The sequence below is a fragment of the Corythoichthys intestinalis genome, chromosome 19 (assembly GCF_030265065.1).
Source record: "Corythoichthys intestinalis isolate RoL2023-P3 chromosome 19, ASM3026506v1, whole genome shotgun sequence".
NCBI classification, from domain to species: Eukaryota; Metazoa; Chordata; class Actinopteri; order Syngnathiformes; family Syngnathidae; genus Corythoichthys; species Corythoichthys intestinalis.
This window is the reverse complement of record NC_080413.1, coordinates 876,618-904,553: the sequence shown is the minus strand read 5'-3', so window position 1 is coordinate 904,553 and position 27,936 is coordinate 876,618. Positions and strand designations below refer to the sequence as shown.

Below are 27,936 nucleotides of genomic sequence, written 5' to 3'. Positions count from 1 at the left end.
TCCCTTTTTCACACTCTTTCTCTCTCGCACACAAAGTCGCGCGTACGTCCGCCCGCCCGCCCGCACACAAACACGCACTTGTCATTACCTGACCAGTGGGCACCTTGACGATGTCCCCGAGGGCCCTGTTGCGGAAACCCATCTGACAAGTCATAAATCACCCGAGAGAGGGGGGAGGCGGAGTTACGGTGGGTGGGGGGAGGCGGCCGAACGTCGCGACGCCTCAGCCAGCGCCCTTATGTCTGAAAGCATTTCAACAGTCATTTAAGTGTGAGTGAGGGAACTTTACTCCTTGGTGTGTGTGCACGTTTGCATTTTTTGATACAGGAAGCATAGGTCGACCAGTATATGGAGTTTTTCCCATGATCGGCCTATATCAACCGATATACAGCGGTACCTCAACATACGATCGCTTCGACACGCGATCTTTTCGACATCCGACGTCATATTTGACTCGCCATTTGTTTCTACATCCGACGACATGCTCGAAATACGAAGACATCACAGCGCCGCAGACGGATTTTCTTGTGAGAGAAATCAACACAGGTTTCAAAAAGGTTGGTACAGGTGGTGAAACAAGGAAAAAGGTGACGCTTACCATTGAAATGAAGATGCAAATGATAGAAAAATAGGAGCGTGGGGTGCGCATCCGTGAACTGACTCAACAATAGAGCCGTAGAATTTGTACCATCTCCACGGTCCTCCTTCGACCGCCGTTCGCCAGTCTTTATAAGTTAAGGTGACAATCAAGTGCACTGCTCCCTCTCTCTTTCACGTCAACGATGTGGTGCGTTCAGGTACAGCACGGAAAACACGTCCGCCACATCGGAACCCGATTCGTTACATTATTACAGGAATTATTATTATTAATTCTGTTTATATTTATAATTTGTTTTACTATGTGTAATTGCCATTTGTAATAGTACCAGCAGTATTTCTTAAGGATTTAGTGTAGGTTTTTGGGCTGCGGAACGAATTAACGGAATTATGATGTATTCTTATGGGAAAATCCTGCTCAACATATGACCATTTCGACTTACAAACAAGGTCCTGGAACGAATTAACTTCGTATGTAGAGCATTACTTCTCAAATAGTGGGGAGGGCCACCCCAAGGGGGCGCAGAGAGATGCTGAGGGTGGCGCATGTAACCTTGGGGAACATACTTTTTTCTCGTACTAGAATAAAGTGTAATTGCACATCCACTCAGTGGGTGGCAGTGCCGCTTTCATTTTTGTGCAGTATTTTTTAACCAAACAAGAGCACTGTAGATATGAAAAGCTTAGACAAGGAAATATGACGAAGCATATATAGCATTTAGCTTTTAGCTTTGATTTTTGGTACAGTAGGAGACGAGGAAAGACCAGACTGTTTTCTTAGTCTAAAAATGTTCCCAGCGGACAGCAGGAATTATTTTTTTCAGCGATTGCCAAATATTGCCAACAATCCTCCCACTTTGTCAGTGTTATATCAGTAAACCAGCGAACACTGTCAGCATCATATAAGGTGGCATACCAAGTTGCTCAGTGCGAAATAACCCCACACCATAGCAAAGGAGCTGATACCGCCTGCAGCAAAAATAAAAACTGTCCCTCTGTCCAATGCCACGTCGTATTTGCTGTATTAATTTTTGTTTTTTCAGTTTAATTGTTTAACATATCGTCCTCATGAGTTAATGTTGCTAATCTGAATGTATTATTTGTTGATTTTATCAAATTGTATTTTTCAGTATCAAACGGTCAAAAAATGTATCTTGAGTGTTTTTACACTTTATTGTAAGTTGATATTTATTACCTTTAACATTAAAAAGGACACAATGTTATGTAGCGGAGTATATTGATAAGAATTTTATATACAAATGATACTGCAGTATATTTACGATGGTGGGGGGGGGGCGCGGAACGTTTACGTCTTCCTGGGGGGGACGTAACAGAAAATAATTGAGAAACACTGATGTAGACGTACCACTGTAATCGGATTACTGTTATGTTGACGTTTCCCTTCACTTTGTCAATTGTAATTTTGCACCACCTAGTGGCCAGTCTTACAAAACGATGCAGCAGAAGAAAAGTTTAACTTCTATTACAGGTAGTCCCCGGTTTAGGACGTCCCCGGCTGACGTGATTTCCACGTTACGACGCCACAGTCTCGTCCGCTAGTTTGTCTCCAGTCGTCACCCCCTCCCCTCCCCCCTCCCCTAAAGTTTGGTGTAGGAAAAAACTTACTATGGGGCTATAAAAAGAGTCCGGAAGATTTTCCGTCTCAGGTTTGGCCTTGCAACTCTGCCCGGAAGTCTTTTTCGATTGTTTGTTTGACATGTTTGCCCGTGTGCGATCCTCCCTCAGCGCTGGCAGAAGTCGGGCACCCACCTGGAACACGTGGCGTCTCGCTTCTGCCTGGACTCGGCCATGGCGCTGGACGGACTGGACTCTTCTCGCATGCTGCTCATCAGCCCCTGCGAAATGGGCGCACCCACGCAACGCTGGGACCTCCCCTTCTCCTGACCCAAGATGGCCGCAGGTGTATGCGCGCCAAACTAGACCGTGCATGTTGTAGCAGAAGCCGAGTGATGAGTACTACCTGCGTGTCCCTGTGCGAGTTTTGTGCCACGCACAAAGAACTGTATTGCAACCTTTTATAGTGGTAACAGGAAGTTGAGTGACAGGAAGTGGCCTCCCGTTTTCATCTTAATAAAGTTTTATAACGCTGAAAACCAGTGTTGTTTTCGTTGACAATGACGATAACGAAAATATTTAGCCGACGCAACAATTTTTTTCATGATGACGACGAGCTAAAAATGTGGCTCGGGAGACTAGAATGCGAGGTTTCATCTGACGAGACAAAAATGCGACATCATTTCTGTCATGATGCGTGACATTTTCATGTGCGCGGAGTACGTCAGCTTGCATCGTAGCAGTGTTTGGGTCGTGTCACTTGTGTGAGGTGTGTTGCGTATCTCCTTCCTCACCGGAGTTTAGGATGTTTCTCAAGCTAGACTGCGCTCAGTCTTGGTTGTTTGGAAACACGGTAAGATTTGTTTTCTTGACAAGAAAGAATATGCAATGTTGCTTTAGCCTTTAAAGGTCTGTGCTAAATGATCATCAGATGCTAAATGTAGCTCCTAGCGTTAGTGTAGCATTCGTGTTAGCATTAGTTATTGGCTCCAGAGCATTCTCTTAAAATACTGGCCAGACTTTAGGCTAACCTAAATCTAACGTAACCCATCCAGTCAGAGCAACTTGGCTTTTCCTGTCAGTAAGCCTAGACTAAAGAAACATTTTATAGACAAATTATTAGGGCTTTCAAACGATTACAATTTTTAATCGAGTTAATTACAGCTTAAAAATTAATTAATTGTGATTCAAACCATCTATAAAATATGTCATATTTTTCTGTAAATTATTGTTGGAATGAAATGATAAGAGACAAGACGGATATATACATTTAACATACGGTACATAAGTACTGTATTTGTTTATTTTAACAATAAATCAACAAGATGGCATTAACATTGTTAACATTCTGTTAAAGCGATCCATGGATAGAAAGACTTGTAGTTCTTAAAAGATAAATGTTAGTACAAGTTTAGAAATTTTATATTAAAACCCCTCTTCATGTTTTCGTTTTAATGTGTAAAATTTTCAATCAAAAAATAAACTAGTAGCTCGCCATTGTTGACGTCAATAATTACCATTCTCATAGTGCTGAAACCCATAAAATCAGTAGCAACCAAGCGCCAGCAGGGGGCGACAAAACAAAAAACAAGCAACAAGTTGACATTACACTGTGCTGTCATTTTAATCTGTTTGAGCAGGGCATGTGTGGTAAATGCGTCAAATATTTTAACGTGATTTTAAACTTAATTACCGCCCGTTAACGCGATAATTTTGACAGCCCTAATTATCTAAAAGGGGGTAAGCCTTAGTTCACTACATTTGTTAAAGTTTAACATTAACAGTAGAAAACATACAGGAGGATATATCATTGCAGCTTCCTCCTCAAGTTGGAGAAATTCACACAGATTAATGTTATGCAAACTCTGATGCAGGTCGGACTTTCAGCTACATTAGTGGTGTGTTCCCCACCTCCACAGCATTGACGTCTTTTTACATTACTTACAGTGGCTGCTGCTGGCGGAAATAAAACTTTTAATATCCCTCGTCTTTTAAGGAGGCGCCATGTTGTATTTCTGTCGGGCCATTAATGCGTGTGTGGGGGGGGGGGGGCAAGTCATCAGCCAATCAAATGTGCGTTTGATGGGGAAAAAATGGACTGGCACGTTCAGCAAGTGAAAAGGGGTCTAAATATAATGAAAGTACTGTAATTCACTTAATAATGGTCGGGTCGATTATATCCTTAGAACATATGGGAAGACGATCTAAATGACCTATAGAACTAAAGTCATTATATAATGCAAATAAGGTTGCTTAAAAGTTGGTGGGGACAATTTCAGCATCCTGAAAAGTTGGTAATGTTATATAGACTAGAATAGAACTTTATTGTCCTTGTCAGCAAGAACATTTGGAATTTGAAATGTCCCTACTGTCCCTATGCAAATCTACGCCCTTGGTCTAAAGGATTTCAAACGCTCAGACATTTTTTTTCCCATACAGTTCGTGGCTTCTAGGTAGGTTTAATTGAAAATGATGTAGTGCTAAAACTAGAGGAAATTTGGATGAGATTTCGTCGACTAAAGCTAGACAAGGGCTAAAACCTTTTAAAATGACTAAAATATGACTAAGACTAAGAAGTATTTTCATCCAAAAATTAATAGGGCTCCCAAAAACAACACTGAGGAAAACAAACTTGCTAGATATTTGACTTTAGCTGCAATTGACAGCTCTGGTAGTCCTAATTAATCTTCATTTAGAGAAAAGTTGTCCTCTGGCGCCACCCTGTGGCATTGAAAGTATAGGCAAACCTTTGTTTGAGAGGGGAGTTCTATTTGACGTTTTATGTTACCACAATTTATTGTGCATAACACACACACTACGACAATATTTTTTAAGGTTACCTGGAAACAGTGGACCTAAAATCCAATGGAAGTCCCCCAGAAGTGTGCCAGGAATGTATAGAACCCCAAAAAGTTCCAAATTTAAAAAATTTGAAATCAATGCCATATTATAAATACAGATATATTTTAAATATTTTGATATATAAAGACCTGAAAACACTGGAAGTGACCTGGAATTGCTCTAGAACAGGGTTCAGCAAATCTGGACCTGGGTGCCACTTTTCCTATGGTGTTTTCCATGTCTCTCTCCCCTAACACACCTGAATCAAATGATTATGTCATCAGCAACCTCTCCAGAAACCTGATAATGATCCTCATTATTTGATTTAGGTGTGTTGAAGGAGGGAGACATGGAAAACACGACAGGAAAAGTGGCTCGAGGTCTGGATTTAGTGAACCTTGATGTAGAATCAACAGGAAAAACCCACAAGTACCCCAAACGGCAAGAGACCCACGAATGCTAACCGACCAGCAAGCAAAGCTTTCCCACGCAGTTTTCTTCATCACAAAAACAATCGTTGGACACTCTTTGAGCAAAAGGTCATGTTTTTGGACCAAGAACTCCGCATCGGCCTTTGAGTATCCCCACGCAATTTCTCCTGAAATTGCATTTTATTTCTCAAATTGTTGACAAGAGTTCCGTTGGCGTGCTTGACCTCTAACTACGATAGGTCGTCGTTGTCGGCGGCAGCTTTGGCGTCGACAATGTCCTGGAACGTTTTGGTGGCAAACTCGGCCTCCACGTTTTTAGGTCTGGTGGGAATCTGGGAAGATACGACGACGGTCACTTGATGACTTATTTGGGGGGGGGGGGGCGGGGGCAAATTTATTTCCAAACCTGGTTGCAGACGGATTTCCCGTATCGCACGAAGGTGGCAAAGTGCTCGCAGTTCAACCAGAAGAGATTGTAGGCGAGCTCCTCGCCCTCCAGGGCGTCGCGCCGCCGCCGCATGTCCTCGGGGGAGGACGCCGCGAAAGCGTGCCGGTTGTTGCTGATCAGGATGTGGACGCCGTCAGGGACGTTGACCTCGCCCAGCGGCACACGACGGATCCGGGTGGTACCCAGCAGCATGTCGCCCATAACCGGGAGCAGCGATTGGAGGGAGGTGCGGATGTTGTACATCAGCTGGCCCTCCTCTGTCGAATTTCCAAGCAAGCCGGTCGTTAAGGCCTCGCCCGCCGTTAATGTCCGATCCCACATTGACGGAAGGTGACCCCAAATCAACAGAAACTGACCCGGAAATGATCCAAAGTGTACAGGAAGTGACCATGGAATGCCCCAAAGGTACAGCAAGCACCCTAAAATGAACTAGAAAGTGACTCGATAGACGTCCAATTCATTTAAACTGGCCTTTAAATGCTCTTCTGTCAGTGCCATGGTCCTGGTCAAAATGGATTGGACGTCTAAGCCAACGACTTCAGAAGAAAGTGACCTGAAAATTCCCCAAAATGAACAAGAAGTGACCCAATTTTTTCCCGCTCACCTGCCACCGCAAAGTGGATCACATGACCGTCTTCGTCGTACACGCCCCAGTGCGAGTAGCCAATGGGGTAGGAGAACTCGATCAGGTCTCCGAATTTGGCCGATGACGAGATCTCCTCGATCTGCGCGTCACATCATTATGATGATATCATGGTGTAACAGACAAGCACGCGGGTGACACGCCTCCGGCGGCCTGTTCTGGCTGGTTCTACCGCATTACAACACATGCGGAATTCTCAAATCTGATCTCATTCGTGCCTCTGCATATGTCAGACTTTCATTCAACCGCAAAGACATGTCTAGGTAGAAACATGTGAGAAGGTCTGATAGACAGGTTCGGTCGCAATTTATGATTGGATAAGCAAGCCAGTGGGCTGTTCACTTAACTCTAATTTATGAACACATTGACTGTGATACACATCCAATCTGTTCATACTGGGGAGGGCAGGCACGTGTTGCTATCGAGTCCTAAATAGATGTGGAGTCCCTCAAGGCAAGGCAAGGGTAAGGCAAATTTATTTATATGGCACAATTCAACACAAGGCAATTCAAAGTGCTTTAAATCACATGAATATCATAAAAATCACATTTAAAAAATCAATAGGACGTAAAAACAAAGTCGAAATAGAAAATAAAATTATACATAAAAATTGCGACGAGCATAAAACTAAATGCAGCCTCACCCTGCTTGGTTCTTGTTCTTGGAACAGGTTCCAGACGACCTTAGGGGTCTAGATGTTTCATAGGGGTCTAACAAATCAAGCATGTATTTTGGTCCAAGGCCATTTTAAGTGTTTTGTAGTTGTAGTATCTTATCGTCTATCCTTTGACTCACTGGACGCCAGTGTAACGATTTTCAAAACCGGTGTAAAGTGGTCCATTTTCCTTGTATTTGTGAGGACTCTGGCTGCAGCATTCTGTACTAGCTGCAGCTTCCTGACTGATTTTTTTTATCAAGGCCTGTAAATGTACCGTTGCAATAGTCCAATCTGCTGAAAATGAATGCTTGCTTAAGTTTTTCCATGTCTTTTTGAGTCAGAAGCCCCTTAATTCTGGCTATATTTTTTTAGGTGGTAATAAGCAGATTTAGTGACGGACTTTAGATGGCTACTGAGTCAATAATTACGCCAAGGTTTCTGACTTGATTTGTAGCTGTAAGTGACATTATGCTAAGGTGCCTGCTTATCTTGGGCTTTACTTTTTTGGCCCAAAAATGATAACTTCTGTCTTCTCCACATTCACTGGAGAAAATTCTGGCACGTCCATTCATTGATTTGATGAATGCAATTACTCAAGGAGACTAAGGGACTATAATCATGTGGGGAGTTGTGTGTCATCTGCATAGGTGTGATAGGAGATGTCATACTGTTCCATAATGTGAGCTAGGGTAATCATATAGATGTTAAATAAGAGTGGTCCAAGAATTGACCCTTGAGGGACTCCACATGTGAATTTGGTTCGTTCTGACAGATGGTTTCCGATTGACACAAAGAAATCCCTATCATGTAAATAAGATGTGAACTACTGATAAACAGTGTCAGTAAGCCCTAGCCACTATTCCAATCTGCTGAGTAGTATGTTGTGATCAACTGTGTAGAATGCGGCGCTGAGATCCAATAGTAGCGGAACAGATGATTTGCCTGCATCGGTGTTCCGACGAATATCATTTAGACCTTTGATAAGCACGGTCCAGACTGAAATGAGTTTTAAAAAATTGTTTTGCATCATGGGTCCAAGGGTTCATTCTTGGACCACTCTTATTTAACATTTATATGCTTTCCTATAGCTCAGATCATGGAACTGTATGACTTCTCCTATCACACCTATACAGATGACACACAACTCTACATTTCTCTGTTTCCACATGATTAGTCACCCTGAGTAATTGCATTCATCAAATCAATGAATGGATGTGCCAAAATTTTCTCCAGCTAAGTGTGGAGAAGACAGAAGTGATCATTTTTGGGCCAAAAAAGGAAAGCTCAATGATAAGCAGGCACCTTAGCACAATGTCCCTAACAGCTACAAATCAATTCAGAAATCTTGGCGTAATTATTGACTCGGTAGCCATCTTAAATCCGTCACTAAATCTGTTTATTACCACCGCCAGAATTAAAGGGCTTCTGACTCAACAAGACATGGAAAAACTTATGAATGCATTCAGTTTCAGTCGATTGGACTATTGCAACGGTATATTTACAGGTCTTGATAAAAAATCAGTCAGGAAGCTGCAGCTAGTACAGAATGCTGCTGCCAGAGTCCTTACAAATACAAGGAAATTGGACCACATTACACCGGTTTTAAATTCGTTACACTGGCTTACTGTGAGTCAAAGGACAGACTATCAAATACTACAAAACACTTAATGACCTTGGACCAATATACAGTAAGTGCTTGATTTGTTAGATTCCTATGAAACATCTAGACCCCTAAGGTCGTCTGGAACCGGTCTCGTATATGTTCCAAGAACAAAGCAGGGTGAGGCAGCATTTGGTTATTATGCTCCTCACCTCTGGAACAAGTGACCTGAAGGTCTGAAGTATGCTCAAACTGTTAGCTCCTTTAAATCAGGGCTAAAAACGCTCGTTTAACACAGCATATCTATAACTGTCTAACCTCAAGCTATTTGCTTTTTATTCACTTTCTACATTATTTCCATTTGATTTCAATTTAATGTGATTTTCATGCATAACTTTATTTCCTCTTTTGATTGCCGTTGTCTTATTGTTCTTTTGATTTAATGTGATTTTTATGACCTTCATGTGATGTAAAGCACTTTGAATTGCCCTGCGTTGAATTGTGATAAACAAATAAATTTGCCTTGCCTTGCCTAAATGGATTGGACGTCTGGTGGTTGTAAACGAATTGCTGGAAAGTTGCATATGGGCCAGAAGAATAACATTTTTTTCCCCTTACTAACTCATTGGATGCCATTGACGGCGCTAGATGTCTAATTCAAATGAATTTAAATTCACCGCCACCTTCCACTTTGAACAGATTGGACGTCTGCGAGCGATAAACGCATTTAAATTGACAGCAGAAGGCGTCATGGACTCGGAAAGAGCTAATCGTTACTTTCAGGGACAAAGGTAAATAGGATTGTTTACTCAAGACATTGTCGGACCTCCTTAGGTATATACAGGGCCGGCCCAGGCCATTTGGGGGCCCAAAGCAAAATAATGCAAAGGGGCTCATATTTTTGGCCCATCATTTCGTCACAGTGTACTGTGAAACCCATACATGCAATCCAACCCATACGTCCATATTTTGTATATTAATCAGATTTTGTTGCGCTGCATACTTCAAACTTTTCACCCCAAATGATTGTCAGTACTTACAGTAGATAGCGCCAAACCTTTTTCTAAAAGAGGAAAGAAAGAAGTTAAGGAAGAACTTTTCTTTTTTTTAAGCTTGTAATCAAGTATCAAAACTCACAAAAGTCAATAAAGCAAACTGTAGTAAACAAAATATAATATAAATTAAACAATTGCCAGACTGGGGGCCCCCTAGTGGTCAGGGGCCCTAAGCAACTGCATAGTCTGCGTATAGGCTGGGCCGGCCCTGGGTATATATGATTTTTAAGAATTTTTGTAAAGTCATTTTTGAACACAATCGCATAAAACAATGAGAAAAAAAATCTGGTTTTCCTGTTTGATTTAAAATATTATCAAACATTAAATCATTAAAAAATATTTCATTTGGTAATTGTTTGAAAATATGTATTTTTTTTTTTAAATACAATTAAAAATATCATTTAAAATTATTCACCCGTTTCCCCTTTTTTATTTATTTATTTTGTTTTAAATCTTAAATAAAACAATCTTTTGAAGGGGAAAAAAAGAATCAAAAATATCATAAAAATATATTTCAAGGTTGTTGGGCTTTTTTTTTTTTTTTTAATCTAAATCTCATGGTCCGCCATTGACGGCGCTAGACGTCCGATCCATTTGAAGTGGGGCCCTCCCTACTGATGATAAACTTATTTCAACTGACGGCAGAAGCATGGAAAGAGCTACAAGCATAGCCATCGTGCGGCGGCCATGTTGGTCGGGGCGACGTTCCCATCCAAGTCAATGCATTGACATTCAAATCAAGTTTATTTCTCAATCGAAGATTATTTGACCAACGTCAAAGCTACTATCTACTCATTGGCTGCCATGGACCCCAATTGTCATTTCGGTCGACAGAAGATGGATGTTTGGACGTCAATCATCGTCCGTGGCGCTGAAAGAGTTCAAATCGCCCTAACAAGTGAATTGTCTCTTGACTCGAAACGATATTTCTACTTCTGGTACGAATCGTCATTCTTGTGTTTTGGGAATGCTTCCTACCTGCGCCTCCAAGTCCATGCCGGACTCCTTGAACAGTACGTTGACAAGTTTTGCGTATGTCGGTGTGGGAAAAAAAAAAAAAAAAATAGGAGGGTGTGTGCACTGCGGGGCGTGCGTCTGCTTGTACTGTGCAGTAAATGCGCACTTCAGGTTAGAACACTTGAATAATGACTCCAACGTAAAAACCAGACCAGTAGAACGACCAAAAGGATTACTGCATTCTGCTTCCATTTTTATTTGGTGCATTTTTAATGGATATTGACAGCAATCGGCGGGTGATTTTTTTTTTTTTTAACCCTTCCAGGGACTGCGGTCGGTACCGTGGACAGCTATTCAAAAGTTGACACTTTTAACTCTCTATAGAGCAAGGACTAATTTTTGTAATTTACAAAACTTTTGACACTTAAAATATTTAACTTTGATAGATCATTAAAAAAAAAAAATTATACATTTAAGCAATTTTAAAAATTATTGCATATATTCTTTCTTATATAATTACAAATAAATACAATGGTAATAAAAGCTATATTCAATGAATAAAAATGAATACACTCTAGTGACAGCCACAAGTAACACTCTAAAGTAGATTTTTTTTTTTTTTTTTAATTCAAAGTATTTAAACAATTGCGTGCCATTGATGGCAATAGAATTCATTTAAACTGGGAGGTCTGTTCAATTTTTTCCTGAGTTATGGCCGAGTCAGACCTGCGCCATCAAGGAAGACCCGATTTACGACCCTGCGCCGTCGCCTGATGCGCTCCTATTGATTTTTCCAACCCTAGCGCCACGTCAACGCATATGACGTGGCGTAAATGGACTGCGATTCGTTCGCTCAGACTGTTGTTTCCGATTCAGCGCGAAATCCCCGCCATTGTAAAACATTATTTTCCTACACGCAAAAATGGACCAAGCCGACATACAGCAGTATCATCGAAGAGCAAGCCTCGTCAAGACATTATAAAGTCTGCCAAATGGCAAAGTCAGCGATTGAATAAAAAAATGGAAGAACCACCGAGACGTGCGTGTTCAGAATCAAGTGGCCACACGAAGCGGTGACCTAGTCGGCCAAAAACTGCCAGCTTTTTAATCACTTTATGTCGTATTTTTGGTTGGTGCACGTCATCGTTTATTGTCTACATATGTTTGCTGTGACTTATTTGCATGTCACACTTCAAGTATATGAAGAATAAAGCACAGGTTTGGTGTCAAAAGAGTTGTTTTGATGTTTCATTTTCAACAACAGTTCACACTCGATACATCATCACTGATTGAGAGTGCCTCGGTGCTTTGATGATAATGTGTTCACCATCAAGGCTTCCAACACAGTTTGGGAAGTTCCCCAGATGCCATAAATCTGCTATGGCTTCCCACTGGCTGGTTGTAGGACACGGCAAACAAATCAGGCCGGGGTGCTTTGCAGACCTCGGACAAAAGGCTGGACGCAGTGCTCGACGCCAGTTTGAAGCTAGCCGCCCCAGCTAGCTGGTTTTCACCCAAGGCTAGAACTCTATGCGGCATCAAAAGTTGGACAGACCGCCTCAAAACCGTCTTCTGTGTCGCCTGTGCCTCAACATTTGTATGATCAACATTTATTCAATGTTGATGAGCTGAAGATCCACATTCAAGCGTTCCATCTTGCATTGTGTATTTTTTTTCCCGTTAAACTAGACAAGAGGAAGTCAACAAGCATGCCCCAAAACCGTACAAACATAACACAACACCCCTCTAGTGGCTTGGTGGTGAATTACAGAACAACGCTGGAGAACCATCGAATGTCGAATGACGCCGTAGTCCCTTTAATTTCCTGTACATAAAGCGGAGTCCGTTAAGTGATTGGCTGGCTAGCTGCTTTAGCATTTGGGATAGTAATGAAAGGCCTTTACCTCAGCCTGAGAAAGGATTTCAGCAGCAGTGTTTTTGCTGCCCAGAAGTTTACCAAACTGTTTATTGACGCTAGCAAATGCTAACGACCAGACTCCACGATCCAGCCAATTCCCCTTATGTATTTGATTGACAGAAGACAATTCGTTGTGCTGAAAATCGAAATGATGAAATAAAAAGGCCATTGTGGGAAAAGACATTATGAGAATGATTTGTGAAAAATGCTTTCTATCTTGTTCAAAATTTTTTTCATAATAATATTACATTATTTTACAATTTAAAAGCCATATTACACAACTTGTCTGTTATTTACCGAAATGGTATTCATTTCAAAATGTTTTTATTTCATTTTGACCCTGATGGGGTTCCATAGAAAATCCCATAGACTTCATATTGATATTGACAGGCCAATTAATAGGGGGCCTGCGTTGTTGGCGTGGCCATCAAAGCTGACCGAGTGGAATCACAGACAGAGCTTTTTTCGTTGAAAATTCTTGGGAATAAATGCTTAAATACCTGAATTCTTTATACATATGGATGTAAAACAGTCTTGATTCTTGGTTACAAGCCAAATAAATAAATAAAAACGTGCAGTTGGCATTTATTTTATGTAAATATGTCATAGTACGATGTTAGTCTTGTCATTCAATGTGGTGGCCCCCGTATGTAAACAGAGCTTTTCCAGTGAAAATTCTTGTGAATAAATGCTTATATCCCTGAATTCTTCATAAATATGGACGTAAAACAGTCTTGATTCTTGGTTAAAAGCAAAAAAAAAAAAGCGTGCAGGTAGCATTTATTTTACGTAAATATTGCAAATTATGAGGCTAGTCAGTAAGGAAAATTGCTGCGGCCATATGTAAACAAAGAGCTTTTTCCATTGAAAATTCTTGTGAATAAATGCTTAAATCCCTGAATTCTTTATCGATATGGACGTAAAGAAAGTCTGGATTCTTGGTTAAAAGCAAAAAAACCGTGCAGTTGGCATTTATTTTACGTAAATATGTCAAAGTACGATGTTAGTCTGTCATTCAATGTGGTGACCGCCATATGTAAACAGCTTTTCCGGTGAAAATTCTTGTAAATAAATGCTTAAATTCCTGAATTCTTCATAGATATGGGTGTAAAAAAGTGTAGATTCTTGGTTAAAAGCAAATTTTTAAAAAAAGCGTACAGGTAGCATTTATTTTACGTAAATATTGCGAATTATGAGGCTACTCAGTAAGAAAATTGCAGCGGCCATATGTAAACAAAGAGCTTTTTCCATTGAAAATTCTTGTGTAAAATGAGTGACTTTCCTGTGACACTTGTCGGTGCTGTATGATTATGTATGTACGATTTGATATGTTGTATACCTGCTAAGTTTTGACTGTTTAAAATTTGTGGTGAAACAAAAAGGCGACGGTCATTTTCACTTTCCTGTTTGGACCCCTCTGCTTCAACGAAACCTCAATATTTCTCATAAGGCACCTGAAGACATGTCTTAAGGCTCCCCTGATGTAGGTTTGAAGTCAATTGATTTTTTTCCCTTGGAGGAAGAGCCTGTCTAGTAAAAAAAGGGCTTTTCCTGTTCCCAGCAAGGGGACGCCAGGCCTAATTGGTAATATTTCTATGCAGTCATGTTCAGGCTGGGATACCTCCCATAGCAAAAATTTGCTACTCATCTGTCGCTTAATCTCGTCTCGTGAGATGAATTTGATCATCTCAAATTTATGTCATTCTCTGCTTATTTGTTTCTGAGTTTGTGCTCCTAAGGGTACCCTTAGGAGCAAGTGATGAGTCAAAATTGAGCAAAGACATCATTGAGACAAAGGAGGTTGATTTGAGAAAGCCATGTAAGAGCCATATTCCTGATTTGTCCTATTATATGTAATTGTACTCCTCGCCACTAGAGGCGGTCAATCGCGTCTTTCCACTGACCTGGAATCAGCCCAGGTACGCTTAAAATGTCAGCTAATCATGTCACAGGTGTTGGCAGTTAGGAGGGCAAACAGTTTTTGACTGTGTCTTAGTGCAGCGTGCAGGAATGGAAATTACTCAGTTTGTTTGTTCTTTTGTGAATACGTTTTGAGTCTTTTGGTTTGTTACTTTTATTTGGACAAAGTGCTTTTGAGTTAACTTATTAAACACCACCAGAATAAACTTATTGGAACTGAGAAATGGACTCGCTGGTGTTTGCTTCGCATCTTCAACTGCACTGAGCGCACGTCATTACTACAATCCCCTAACTATCATCCAGTACTAGACTGGGAACAGGGATCAGTCAGTACAGCCAGGTTTGAGCAATATTTGAGAAGAGAAATGATCTTAATTAAAAATGGAGTTAGACTTGTACAGCACTGTTCGGGCACTCAAAGCACTTTGACACTATAATCCTCATCTACCTGCTGGTGACGCAACAACGTGGGGTTCAGTGTCTTGCTCAAGGATACTTAGATGAATTCATCAGGACAGAGAGTTGAACTCACAACCTCTAGGTTGGGGAACGAGTTCTCTACCACTGAGCCACGCACGGGCTCAGATGCACTGTGCTCGATGTGACGTGGCACATAAATGGAAAGCAACTTTAGAAACGGCGTGTAGCAGCGATGAAGAAAATGTATTATATTTTGCTTCATTTAATAATCTATATTTCTTTCATATTCCAAAAAAACCCTTCCAAATTGCAGACATGTTACCTGTGAGCCAGTAGTTTTAGCGAGACTTTGTCAGCCAGCGTGTTGCCTGTTTTGATAATGTCATCAAAAAGGGGACTAAGGTTCTTCACACTATTTTGTGGTAAACTTTCGGTCTTCGAAATCAAAAACCGATAATGCGTTTGTAGCGGCTGATAGTTTTCGGCGCCGAATTTTGGTCACATCTCTAATTTTTACATTGAAAAAGATGAACCAAATGAACCAGATGTTATTTAGTTATTTGACCAATTATAATATTTTCTCAGATTTTGGAATGAGATGAATTAAGATGTGATTGGACATGTCAGATCAGACACTACTTTTTCTTACAATGAAAGAATCTTGAAAACCCAAAATGAGCAATTGCAGACTAGAAGATCAAATTGAGAAATATTTGTGACTGGCACGATATAAGGTTGATCCACGAGATCAGTAAAAGAGGCAGCTTTGAGCTAAGTTGAAGAAATATAATACTTTGCTCATCCATATCTTTTACTGAGACATTACTGAGATCGTCACTCCAAGTAAGGGATAAAATTGAGACGCGCTTGAGATCAACACAAGATCTCATAGTTGTCTCTTGGTGAGATCTTGAAAGGAGACAGCTGTAAGAAATTATTGAGAAATCGTGCCAGTGGAATTATTTCTCAAAACCTTCTCACGCAATGCTCACTGTGAGACTTATTTCTCACGAGACAAATTTGAGAAAACCACTCTGGTCTCAATCGTCGCTCAATTGATACTGATTCACTTCTCGGAGATGTAAATGAGACATGAACGAGATCTCATCGTCAATTTTGCTTTGCTATGGGCTGTCATACATGCCAGATATAAAAAAGACTGAACCAATTTACCAATTTACTGAATGAACTACAATTTTACTGAAACATAAAATGTCTCAAAATGAACAAGGTGTGACCTTTAAATGAACCAAAACTAACAAGGGAGTGACCCATAAGCAACAGGAAGTGACGACCCAAAATAAACGGCGAGTGACCCGCGGATGCTAACCGACTAACAGAGCAAAGCTTCCCAACGCAGTTTCTTCAGAATTGGCATTTTCTCGTCACTTAAACAATCGGACACTCGCCAACTTTTGAGGAAAAGGTCATGTTTTTGGACCAAAAATTCTGCATCGGCCTTTGAGTATTTCCACGCAATTTCTCCAGAAATTGCATTTTATTTCTCAAATTGTTGACACGAGTTCAGCTGGCGTATGTGACCGCCAACTAGGATGATAGGTCGTCGTTGTCGGCGGCGGCTTTGGCGTCGACAATGTCCTGGAACACTTTTGTGGCAGACTTGGTCTCCACGTTTATAGAACTGGTGGGAATCTGGGAAGATATGAGGATGGTCGTTTAATTTTTTTTTTTTTGGGTGGGGCGAGCCAAATTTGTCCCAAACCTGGTTGCAGACGGATTTTCCGTATCGCACGAAGGTGGCAAAGTGCTCGCAGTTGAACCACAAGACATTGTAGCCGAGCTCCTCGCCCTCCAGGGCGTGGCATCGCCGCCGCATCTCCTCGGGCGAGGACGGCTCGAACGCGTGCCGGTCGTTGCCGATCAGGATTTGGCCGCCGCTGGCGACCTTGATCTCGCCCAGCGGCGTTCGGCGGATGATGGTGGTGCCCAGCAGGATGTCGCCGGGCACCGGGAGCAGCGATTGGATGGAGGTGCGGATGTTGTACATCAGCTGGCCCTCCTCTGTCGAGTTGCCAAGCAAGCCCATCGTTAACGCCTGGCTCGCCGTCGACGTCCGATCCTACTTCGACAGAAGGTGACCCCAAAAGAGCAGAAACTGACCCGGAAATGATCCAAAGTGTACAGGAAGTGACCATGAAATGCCCCAAAAGGTACCGCAAGTACCCTAAAATGAACCAGGAAGTGACTCACGATGAACTCCCGTGACAATAGACGTCCAATTCATTTCAACTGGTCTGGAAATGCCATGGACGGCCCGATCCAGTCAAAATGGATTGGATGTCCAAACCAACGACTTCAGAAGAAAGTGAGCTGAAAACGCCCCAAAAAGAACAGGAAGTGATCCAATTTCTCCAGATATAGTATTTTCTACCACTACGCTTACAGTATATATATTTTTTCCACTCACCTGCCAGCGCAAAGTGGATCACATGACCGTCGTCATCGTACACGGCCCAGTGCGAGAAGCCCATGGGGGAGGTGTACTCGATCAGGTCTCCGAATTTGGCCGATGACGAGATCTCCTCGATCTGCGCGTCATAACATTGTGATAACATCATGGCGTACTAGACAAGCACGCGGGTGACATGCCTCTGGCAGCCATTTTGTGTTCAAGCAGGTTCTACCGCATTACAACACATGCAGAATTCTCAAATCTGAACTCACTGACGGCCTCTGCAAATCTTAAAATTGTATTGAACCGCAAAAACATATCTAGGAAGAAATACGTGAGAAAGTCTGATGTACAGGTTCGGTCCCGATCTGAGATTGGATAAGAAAGCCAGAGGGCCGTTCCCTTAACTCTAATTTACGAATACATTGACAGTGATAGACGTCCAATCGGTTTGTAATGGAGAATGCAGGCATGTGTTGCTATCAAGTCCTAAATGGATTGGACGTCTTCTACATGTAAACTAATTGTTGGAAAGATGCATCTGGGCCAGAGGTAGAACTTTTTTTTTTTGACTAAGTCATTGGATGCCATTGACGGCGCTAGATGTCCAATTTAAGTGGATTTGAATTGGCCGCCACCCTCCACTTTGAACAGATTGGACGTCTGCAAGTGATAAATAATTGATTAGGCGTCATCGACTGGGAAAGAGTTCATCATAACTTTCGGAGACAAAAATAAATAGGATTGTTTACTCAACGACCTCCTTAGGTATACATGATTTTCAAGCAGAAATTTTGGAAAGTCATTTTTGAGCACAGTCGCATAATACTGAACAGTGTTTTTTTGTTTGTTTGATTTAAATTAGGGCTGTCAAACGATTAAAATTCTTAATCGAGTTAATCACAGCTTAAAAATCAATCGTAATTAATCGCAATTCAAACCATCTGTAAAATATGCCATATTTTTCTGTAAATTATTGTTGGAATGGAAAGATAAGACACAAGACGGATATATACATTCAACATACGGTACATAAGTACTGTATTTGTTTATTATAAAAATAAATCAACAAAATGGCATTAACAATAAGATTCTGTTAAAGCGATCCATGGATAGAAAGACGTAGTTCTTAAAAGATAAATGTTACTACAAGTTATAGAAATTTTAGATTAAAATTTGTAAAATTTTCAATCAAAAAATAAACTAGTAGCCCGCCATTGTTGATGTCAATAATTACACAATTCTCATGGTCATAAAATCAGTCGCACCCAAGCGCCAGCAGAGGGCGACAAAACTCCAAAAAACACAACAAGTTGGCATTGCAAAGTGCTGTCATTTTAATCTATTTGAGCGTGGCATGTGCGTTAATTGCGTCAAATATTTTAACGTGATTAATTTAAAAAAATAATTACCACACATTAACACGATAATTTTGACAGCCCTAATTTAAATATTATTCAAAATTAAATCATGACAAATATTTTGTTTAGTAGTTTTTTTTAACAATATGAGTATTTTTTTTACAATACATTTAAAAATGTCATTTATAAATTATTCACGTTTCCCTTTATTCTTTAAAATAAATAAATAAATAAAACAATCTTTTGGAAGGAAAAAAAAATATTTAAAAATTTTTCACCAGTTTCCTTTTTTGATGTCTTTCTTTCTTTTTTTTTTTATATTAAATAAAACAATCTTTCGGGGGGGAAAAGACAATCAAAAATATAATAAAAATATATTTCGAGGTTGTTGTTTTTTTTAATCTAAATCTCATGGTCCGCCATTGAGGGCGCTAAACGTCCGTTTCATTTGAAGCGGGACCCTCAAAAACTGCAGGGTTATAAACTTATTTCAAATGACTGCAGAAGCATGAAAACAGCTAAAAACATAGCCATCGGGTAGCGGCCATGTTGGTAGGGGCGACTTTCCATATCAAGTTTATTTCTCAACTGAAGATTATTTGACCAACGTCAAAGCTACTATCGACTCATTGTCTGCCACGGACGCTAATTGTCATTTCAATCGATAGAAGATGGATGCTTGGACGTCTATCATCGTCCATGGCGCGCTGAAAGAGTTCAAATCAACGGAACAAGTGAATTGTCACTTGACTCGAAACGATATTTCTATTACAGGTAAGAAAGATCATTCTAGTGTTTGGTAATGCTTCCTACCTGCGCCTCCAAGTCCATGCCGGACCCCTTGAACTGGATGTTGACAGGTTTTGCGTTGGGATGTCTGTACTAGGACAAAAAAAAAAAAAAAAGAGGGTGTGTGCACTGCGGAGCGTGCGTCTGCTTCTACGGTAAATGCGCACTTCTAGTTATAGAACACTTGAATGATGTGGCGCAAACCTAAAAAACACACCAGTGGAACAACTAAAAATGATTACTGAATTCTGCTTCCATTTTATTTAGTGCATTTGTAATGGACATTGACAGCAATTAAGAGGGTGATTGTTTTGTTAACCCATCCAGGGACTGTGGTCGCTACAGTGGACAGCTAATTCAAAAGTTGACACTTTTAACCCTTTATAGGGCAATGACTAATTTTGTTCATTTAAAAAAAAAAAAAGACAATAATGATCTTTAACCCTTGATAGGTCATCAAAAAAACTCATATATAAGGTGGGGCGGGCATAGCGCAATTGGTAGCTCGAGTTTTCCTAGGACTGAAGGGTCAGTGGTTTGATTCCCAGCTACAACTGCTCACAGTCAAAGTGCCCTTTAGCAAGGCACTGAACCCTAATTTGACCCCAATGGGTTGGCAGCGCCTTGCATGAGCAGCACCATCTGTGCGTGAAAGGGTAAATGTGTGCTAATGTAAAGCGCTTTGGCCATTGTAACAATATAGATAAATGCGCTATATAATAGGCCTGCACAATATATCGTTTAGACATCGCCACCGCAATGTGCGGATGCGCAATAGTCACATCGCAGAAAGTGCAATTGGTTTTTTTTTGTTTTAAATATGTTATAACTTTTGTTATACTTCATAAAAGCAGCAAGTGTGCAGATTCTGGGTCCTTTTTATATACAGCAAGCCTGGATAAACGGCATGATATAAATTAGGTATGTCCTCGAGCCGATGACGTGATCGGAAATCAGGCCGATTGCGCCATTTTTCAGAGGATCGGAATCAAGTTAAAAGGATCGAGTTAGTAATTTAAAATATACATGTAGTCCCCGGGTTTCGACATACTTGACTTGCGTGATTTCATGTTTACGACGCCATTGTGTCTGAAGTTTTTTTTTTTGGGAGGGGGGTCGCATAATCAGTACCTTATTGTACCTCAAAGTATCTCATTTTTAAATTACTTTATTAATGTGACGTGTTCTGTCCTCACTAAACGTGAACTTGTTCAGCTTTACAGACAGCAAATAAGGCAATTGTGCTTTTCGAAGCTTTTTACCTCCTCCACTTTTGACAATTTGTAAAGCTGTAACACACATATATACACTTATGTTCAAAACGACCCGCATTTTACCAATCAAACAATTGACACAAAACAATTGGTGTTCAAACATCCATCCAGTCTGCTATAGTAGATTAAATTTGCCTAATTTGGTTGACAAAAGTCATCGAGCTTAAATGCTACGAAAGCTGACGTATTTACAGTTCTCGTAGCAAATCGCTCACATGTAAATCCAGAAACTGTAGCTGTAAACTTTGTTACAAATGCATACACAAACATATATTAGCAGAAACAACTTACAGCCTTATGTGGGCAAAAGCACATGCGTCGTGATCCGGGGACCACCTGTTACATGTTGATTATTTCCGATCGTTCCAATATTGTTCAGGCCTAACCCAAACAAGGCTATTCAAGTTAAGTAGTGAAAATTCTTCTAGTTTTAGTATCGCAATATAATATTGCAATATATTGCAAGCCCCCCAAAAATCGCAATGATAGTTTTTTCCAATATGTTCAGGCCTTCTATATAAGTACTCTCCATTTACCATAAGCAATGAATGAATTTTAAAAATCATTATTCCATTTTTATATTATTTCTTATAGAATAACAAATGAATACAATTTTAATAAAGGCTAAATCCATTGTAATGAATAAAAATAAATACACTAACCCCTGTGGGGGAAAAAAAACAAAAAAAATTCACGTCAAGTTCCCTTTTTACGTCACATGACGTGACAGGGGGGGTCATCCGCAGGTCGGGCAGGGTCTCCCGGTCGGCCCAACCATAAATTCCAACCCTCTCGCCAAAATATGTACTGTACACGTCGTTGAGAAGAGAAGCTAGCATGTTGCTTCGGAAGAAACGTCACCTGCTCGTTCGTTGCTAGCTGACAGACACACGTAAGTCACACATTTTAAATCTACATTTTATGATTTAAAGTAAAATAGCCATGCCCATATATAATCCCCATTTGAATAAATCAAGTGGAAGCTACATTGCTACTGTAAATGAAAGAGAAATACTGTATGCTCGTTTCCAGTCGCGCAGACATATTTGTAGTCCATATGCGGGTATTGTACCTGCATCTCAATAGTCGCTAACAGAAAAAAAACTACAACTTGCATGTAACTGGGAGACGGTGATATTTCTTCGGATTAACTCTACTGTTTGGTGTAGCGCGAATGTATTTCAACTTTTGTCGTAGAAAGTGAAATATAATTGGACTGTCGGGTGAAATTTGTGAACTATTCACCATTTTTAAAAACAGAAATAGTGACAGGAAGTTGTTGCAAACGATTTCCGACGCATACTGATGACGTTTACAAATGTACAGCTCGTCGGTTTGTTATTTACCACTGGCACGGTCTTTATAGCTTTCTTATCAGCACTAAAACGACTCCGAATGGTTTGTTGAAGGTACACTTTTGGAAGCGATTATGTCTCCCTTAATTCCCGTGGAAAGTAAGTTGCTAGCGTTTTTTTTTTCCAGCGCCAAAAGGAACTTTTAATGTTGACCGTTCGGCCCAGATGAGAAGTAGCCACGATTGAGTGTTAATGATAAAACTTCCTTTTATTCCAAATACCTTGTGTAATTTTATGTTCTTGACCAATGTTAGGCATGTTAAAATACTGTAACAACATTTTAGAAATGAATCAATAAGTAAAAAAAGCAGAAGAACATTATTCCGGATTTATTTTACCCTGATAAGAAATCCAGCATATGCTGGTCTCTATACCAGTAGCAAAACCCAACAAAATTGAAATTTCTGTGTAATGAGAAGAAAATGTGTCATGTTCGTAGATGCAAATATATTTATGTGATTGTTTTCAAACCTTCAAAGGTGAAAGTAGTCATTGTGCAAACATTGAAATGACGATGGATTGTAGAAGGGGCGTCACTAGACCTAATACAATACTGGGGCACTTGCAAGCAAGCAAGAAAAGAGAAAGAAAAAAAAAGTAACTGGAATTGTTTTAACTGTGAATGTAACCTGTATTTCCCCTGGCACACAGCCGTGACATGCTGCTTGCCCAGTTGAACGGCGTCGCCGGTCGCCTCATTCCCCGACATTTCGCCGTGTGCCTGGTCCGCTCGGCCCCGGCTCCTCGTCCTCGACCGTTGTCCTCGTCTGGCGGTTCCGGGATGGAGCGCGGAGCCTGCTGGCCTTCTATAAAACGCAAGAGGAGCGCAGAGAAGAAGAAGCGAGAAGGCGCCGTGAAGGACCTTCCGGCAAAAGATTTGGGCGGAGATGTTAAGAGCAAAGAGGCGGAGAACTTCCCCTCCTTTGAGGAACCGGCGCCAGGTGAGCCTGACCAAAAGTGGACATTAGCCCATCAGCTGACATTGACGTCCAACCCATTTGGACTGCAGTGATTGACCGATTTTGGTTATATCAACCAAAAAGTCCAATTAGCTGTAAACTGATTCATTAAAGAAGCCAAAAAATGACATATCCAAACAGATCAATTATCTACCTGAAAATACTGCGAGAAAGGCATTTATATTTTTTAATGGTTGAAGTTCCTGGTCATTCTCTATAAAAGGTTTCTGGGAAAGTGACACTTGATTTCAGAAAATGTTTGCTCGATTTCCAGCAAATTTTTGGTCAAGTTCTAGAAAACCTGACCTACGTAGAATGACATTTCCGAAAAATGGGTTTCAAGTTTCATGTCCAGGAAATTCATGTAACGCTTTCCGTCCCTCCCAGGTGGTGCCGCAAGCGCGCTTCTGGCCCGACGTTGGGAAGTGTGGCCGGACCGCGGCGGGGGCGCCGGAGCCTTGGACCTGTCGGTGATGTCTTACAACATCCTGTCTCAGGATCTTCTGCGGGACAACTCGTACCTTTACTCGCACTGTCCGCCGGAGACGCTGGACTGGTCGCGGCGATTACCTAACCTGCTGGCTGAGCTGCGCAACTACGACGCCGACGTGAGCGCGCTCGCCTCTCTGCCTCGTGCGTTGCCACGGTCACCTTTGACCTTTGTGTCCTCTGCAGGTGCTGTGTCTTCAGGAAGTCCAGGAGGACCACTTTGAGACGCAGATCAAACCTGCGCTGGACGCACAAGGTCAGATGTCTTTAAAATCAATTAAAAAATGGTTATTAATGGTAGCGTGTGCATGCAATGCAAACGCTACCATCAATAATATTCTTTTTTTTCTTCGTTTTTTTTTTCTTTTTTTTTTTTCTCCAAATGGTGTTTCTCAGCCAAAACTGTTTGACTCGCTAACACAGTTCAAACACCAAAACGATGGGTTGCCGTTGACGATAGACGTCCAGTCCCTTTGGACTGGGACAGGCTGGCACGTATTGGTAATGAAAAAGACGGTATCTTTTCTCGTAGGCACTGTCTACCTGTTTGCATTATTCTAACACGCATAATATAATCAATCAGGGAATAGTATCGTTTCCCGTATTTACAATTTGACTGTTTGTATTACTCTAATACACCCAATATAAAATAAATGGCACTTATACCATACTTTAAGGAAAACAAGCAGACTGTAGGCAGAAGAGCTACATGACGCCTTCTTATCACGGAAGCCCAATGTTTGCGTCATGCTACTGACTGAGCAAGATTGACGCTGACAAGCCCACGTCTGCGCCATCAACTCTCACAATCAGTTCTCCCGGACAGTCCGGAACAGATGACGGGATGCCCTGTCTCAACACAATGAACACCTGAGAACGCCTGATATCCAACTAATAACACAACTGACGAGACTCCAAGAGCCCCTTTGACGCTGAGGTGGCAGAAGCTACAACCCTCGTTGCCCTGACAACAGTAGCTCCTGAATCCTCCTTTCCAGTCCACAAACAGACAGTAATCCTAAACAACGCCCAAACACACCTTCTTCCTGCCCACGGCCCGCCCCGCGAGAGCCTTCAAAAGACTGAATGTTTAACTAAGCATTGTCATTTTTTTCTCTGGAACCTTTTGTTGACTTGTGATATAGTCACCTTGGATCCTCGCCTGGGTCCCTCTGTGCCGTATGAGTGCTGTTGACTCAGAATAAGTTGTCAACTTGTGTTTCAAAGCCTTTTTCCAGCTTTCAAAATGGAGTCAGTACACCAGGTTAAGACTAAGTTGAGCGCGCGGAATTTGGCCTTTTGGCTGAGTTGTCGGGATGTCGTCGTCCCAGGTCATTGGATCTGTGCCAGCACAGGTTCGGCTGGCGTGATTCTGGCAATCTGGCTAAAAGGTCAGATTCCTTCAGTAAAAAGTCTTAAATTGGCGTGTTTCCCAATAGAGTCATGTGTTACCTTGAACTCTTTGGCTGCCAATGACGGAGTCTGACCCGTTTGGATCAACGACAACCCAACGATGAAAAACAATATCCCATGTGGCCGGATTTCATGAATAAGAATATCCTTCAATCTCGTAAAAAGGACTAGTCGGCCGTGTCGCTGATGTCAAATAAGGTCGATCTTGAATCACGTCATATTAAGACACTTTTATCGTAATATCTCCAATTAATTCTCGTCATATGACCACTTTGTTTTTGTAGGCCTATTTTTTTCTTCTCTGTTTCAGGTTACGAATGCGTTTACAAGAAGCGAACGGGCGAGAAAGCGGACGGCTGCGCGGTGGCCTTCAAGACCTCGCGCCTCTCCCTGCTCTCGTCCAATCCGGTGGAGTTCTTCCGACCGGGCGACGCCCTTTTGGACCGCGACAACGTAGGACTAGTGCTGCTGCTGCGGCCCAAGGAGGGCGCTCTCACCAACTCGTCTGGCTTTTTGTGCGTCGCCAACACGCACCTGCTGTACAACCCGCGGCGAGGCGACGTCAAGCTGGCCCAGCTGGCCGTCCTGTTGGCCGAGATCGGACGCTTGTCCCGTCTCCCGGACGGCGCCGCCAACTCCGTTCTTCTGTGCGGAGACTTCAACTCGACGCCGTGGAGTCCGCTGCTCACGTTCCTCCTGGCCGGACGACTCAAATATCGCCACCTTCCAATCTCAGCGGTCAGATTCGAAATGACTATTTGTACTAGAAGATGCTTTGCTGTGATGCTCTGTAAACTGGGCCGGCCCCCTCCCAGCTTCAAACGCATCAGACGTCTATCCCTGTCAACGGCGCTGAAACGTGTGTGTTTGTAGGTGTCGGGTCAGGAATACGGTTCTCGGGGTCAGCGCCTGCTGGAAAACCCCATCTGGTCGCCCACGTTGGGTATCAACCAGCGGTGTCAGTACGAGAGCACCCGCGACGGTGACTCGTCTTCCACCTCCGTCGGTTAGTCTCGCCTCGCCGCCGCCGTTTCGGGCAAGTCGCGACGAGACGCGTCCCATTTTGTCTACTTTGTGCGCAGCAGAAGGAGAAACGGCTCATCTGAAGGCAGAAGACGTCGCCAAACAACAGAAAGCATTAAAAAGGTTTGCACGCTTTTCTCTTTCATTTGCATTTACCAAATCTAAGGTCTTTGTCGTACCGGCTGTCGCCAGCAGGTGGCAGTATTGGACAATACTTAGGCTTTGACATTTATGTTGAAGTTGTTCTTTTTCAACTCAAAAAAATATATTCAGATTTTCTTTTTTATTGAGTGTTGCATAAATTCTTAAAAAGTGGGGGGGTCTGCCATCCCTTCTGCTGTAAATGGATTGGACAGCTAGTGTCGTTGAGTTCAAAATGTTTGGGCGTTTTTGTGAAAAAACTGCATTTGTTTTTGCGTAGTTGGCTTCTGGAACACGACCTTCGCCTGCGATCGTCGTACGCCCCCCGCCTGCCGCCCGACGGGCGACCCGCCGTCACCACGTGCCACTCCCGCTGCGCCGCCATGGTGGACTACATCCTGTACACGCCCCTCGGTAAGCGCCCGACTCGGCCCCTCCCCGGCGACCGCTCCTCCTGACCTTTCCTGTGCTGATTCCAGGTCCCGAGGAGCGGGGCCTCCAGCTGCTGGGCAGGCTATCGTTGGTGGGCCGGCCCGAGTTGGAGCGCGCTGGCGGTTTGCCCAACACCCGTCATTCCTCCGACCACGTTCCGCTGCTCGCCCGCTTCCGCTGGCACGTCGGCAACCGCTCCTGACGCAAAACTCAAAAGGTTTTTTGATTTCAACTCGAAAATTTTGGGCTGTCACTGTTCAGCTGCCATGGACAGCTCCTTCATGGACATTCAAAAATTGGACTTGACGTTAATGGCAGTCAATTTTTTTTCCCTCCGGAAAGATGTTTTATTCGCCATCTTTGTTGGCTATTTTTGTGTGATTGAATAAAGTCATGTTTACATACAGTACAGAAATGTGTTCCGTACCATAGAAAAAGTCCCCAAAAAATGAATCCCACAAAAAATAGCATATAGGAAGAAAATGGAATTAAATAATTATAGAAATATTATTAAATCCACAGAATGATTTCAACAGATTTTGATATTTTATATACCGTAATTTTCGGACTATAAACCGCCATCCACCAAATTTGACACAAACCGGCATTCATTTATAGATAGGCGCACTGGACTATGAGCTGTAGCTGTCCTCAATGAATTATGGGATATTCACACCAAAAGATATTAACCGGTAACACTTTGACAGCAGCGTCATACAACTGTCATAAGACCAAATGAACCTTCATTGCTTCAAGAAAATTCATTTGGCCATCACTGCTCCCTTGGGGGAGACAGTCAACCTCTGCTGCCAGCTGCTGTCAACACTGTTGTCGTCCAACACGCCTCCTAGCATGCATTGCAGCGCTATAGATGTCAATATCAAAATTCATGTTCTGTGCCAATTCTTCACTTACTGTTCCGGTTGTTTCATTAGTTGCTAGATATAAAGTGTATTTGGTAACACTTTATTTGACAGTAGTGCCATAAGACTGTCATATGACCATCATAATTATGAAATGAAACAGAGTTAATTTACCCACTAACACTTAATGACATCTGTCATAAGCATTCATTAATGCCCATGATAGTGTCATAATTATGACGGTCTTATAACGCTGCTGTCAAAGTGTTACTAATTAATAGAGATGCAATGATACAATTAAGTATGAAGTTTGATACGATTTTTGATAGGAGGGACCCGATTTGTGATTTGATTAAATACA

At 41.8% G+C, this 27,936-nt stretch overlaps 4 protein-coding genes across 10 annotated transcripts in view; 2 read left to right on the top strand and 2 right to left on the bottom strand.

The window, feature by feature from the left end:
• Nucleotides 1-2,645, top strand: part of galnt14 (UDP-N-acetyl-alpha-D-galactosamine:polypeptide N-acetylgalactosaminyltransferase 14 (GalNAc-T14)) — a 70,911-nt gene extending 68,266 nt beyond the window's left edge. For 2 of the 3 annotated variants that reach the window (XM_057823399.1, XM_057823402.1), the window contains one exon: nucleotides 2,344-2,645. In XM_057823399.1, coding sequence (XP_057679382.1) covers nucleotides 2,344-2,502 — 159 coding nt within the window. In that variant the 3' untranslated portion in view covers nucleotides 2,503-2,645. Of the gene's footprint in view, nucleotides 1-2,086; nucleotides 2,171-2,343 lie in introns of those variants that run through there. The other variant, XM_057823400.1, reaches the window with a different exon arrangement.
• Nucleotides 2,646-3,437: 792 nt separating this feature from the next.
• Nucleotides 3,438-10,941, bottom strand: LOC130907241 (phospholipase A and acyltransferase 2-like). Its single transcript, XM_057822088.1, has 4 exons — nucleotides 10,827-10,941; nucleotides 6,497-6,617; nucleotides 5,851-6,149; nucleotides 3,438-5,776 (listed from the first exon to the last, which is right to left on the bottom strand). Exons 1-4 carry the CDS (start codon nucleotides 10,842-10,844, stop codon nucleotides 5,675-5,677), a joined length of 540 nt encoding a protein of 179 aa, XP_057678071.1. The 5' UTR covers nucleotides 10,845-10,941; the 3' UTR covers nucleotides 3,438-5,674.
• Nucleotides 10,942-16,529: 5,588 nt separating this feature from the next.
• On the bottom strand, nucleotides 16,530-21,926 carry LOC130907989 (phospholipase A and acyltransferase 4-like). Of its 2 annotated transcripts, none has more exons than XM_057823563.1 (5): nucleotides 21,563-21,926; nucleotides 19,651-19,719; nucleotides 17,492-17,612; nucleotides 16,787-17,248; nucleotides 16,530-16,716 (listed from the first exon to the last, which is right to left on the bottom strand). In XM_057823563.1, exons 1-5 carry the CDS (start codon nucleotides 21,737-21,739, stop codon nucleotides 16,562-16,564), a joined length of 984 nt encoding a protein of 327 aa, XP_057679546.1. In that variant the 5' UTR covers nucleotides 21,740-21,926; the 3' UTR covers nucleotides 16,530-16,561. The 2 variants fall into 2 exon arrangements, with proteins under 2 accessions (XP_057679546.1, XP_057679547.1); XM_057823564.1 differs by having other exon boundaries at nucleotides 16,787-17,085.
• Nucleotides 19,224-27,825, top strand: angel2 (angel homolog 2 (Drosophila)). Of its 4 annotated transcripts, none has more exons than XM_057823561.1 (9): nucleotides 19,224-19,611; nucleotides 22,907-23,196; nucleotides 23,602-23,822; nucleotides 23,890-23,959; nucleotides 25,427-25,854; nucleotides 25,990-26,122; nucleotides 26,199-26,262; nucleotides 26,561-26,694; nucleotides 26,760-27,825. In XM_057823561.1, the coding sequence occupies exons 2-9, from the start codon at nucleotides 22,914-22,916 to the stop codon at nucleotides 26,912-26,914; spliced, it is 1,488 nt and encodes a 495-aa protein (XP_057679544.1). In that variant the 5' UTR covers nucleotides 19,224-19,611; nucleotides 22,907-22,913; the 3' UTR covers nucleotides 26,915-27,825. The 4 variants fall into 4 exon arrangements, with proteins under 4 accessions (XP_057679544.1, XP_057679543.1, XP_057679545.1 ...); XM_057823560.1 differs by lacking the exon at nucleotides 19,224-19,611 and adding an exon at nucleotides 20,887-21,792; XM_057823562.1 differs by lacking the exon at nucleotides 19,224-19,611 and adding an exon at nucleotides 21,870-22,354 and having other exon boundaries at nucleotides 26,202-26,262.
• Nucleotides 27,826-27,936: the final 111 nt, after the last annotated feature.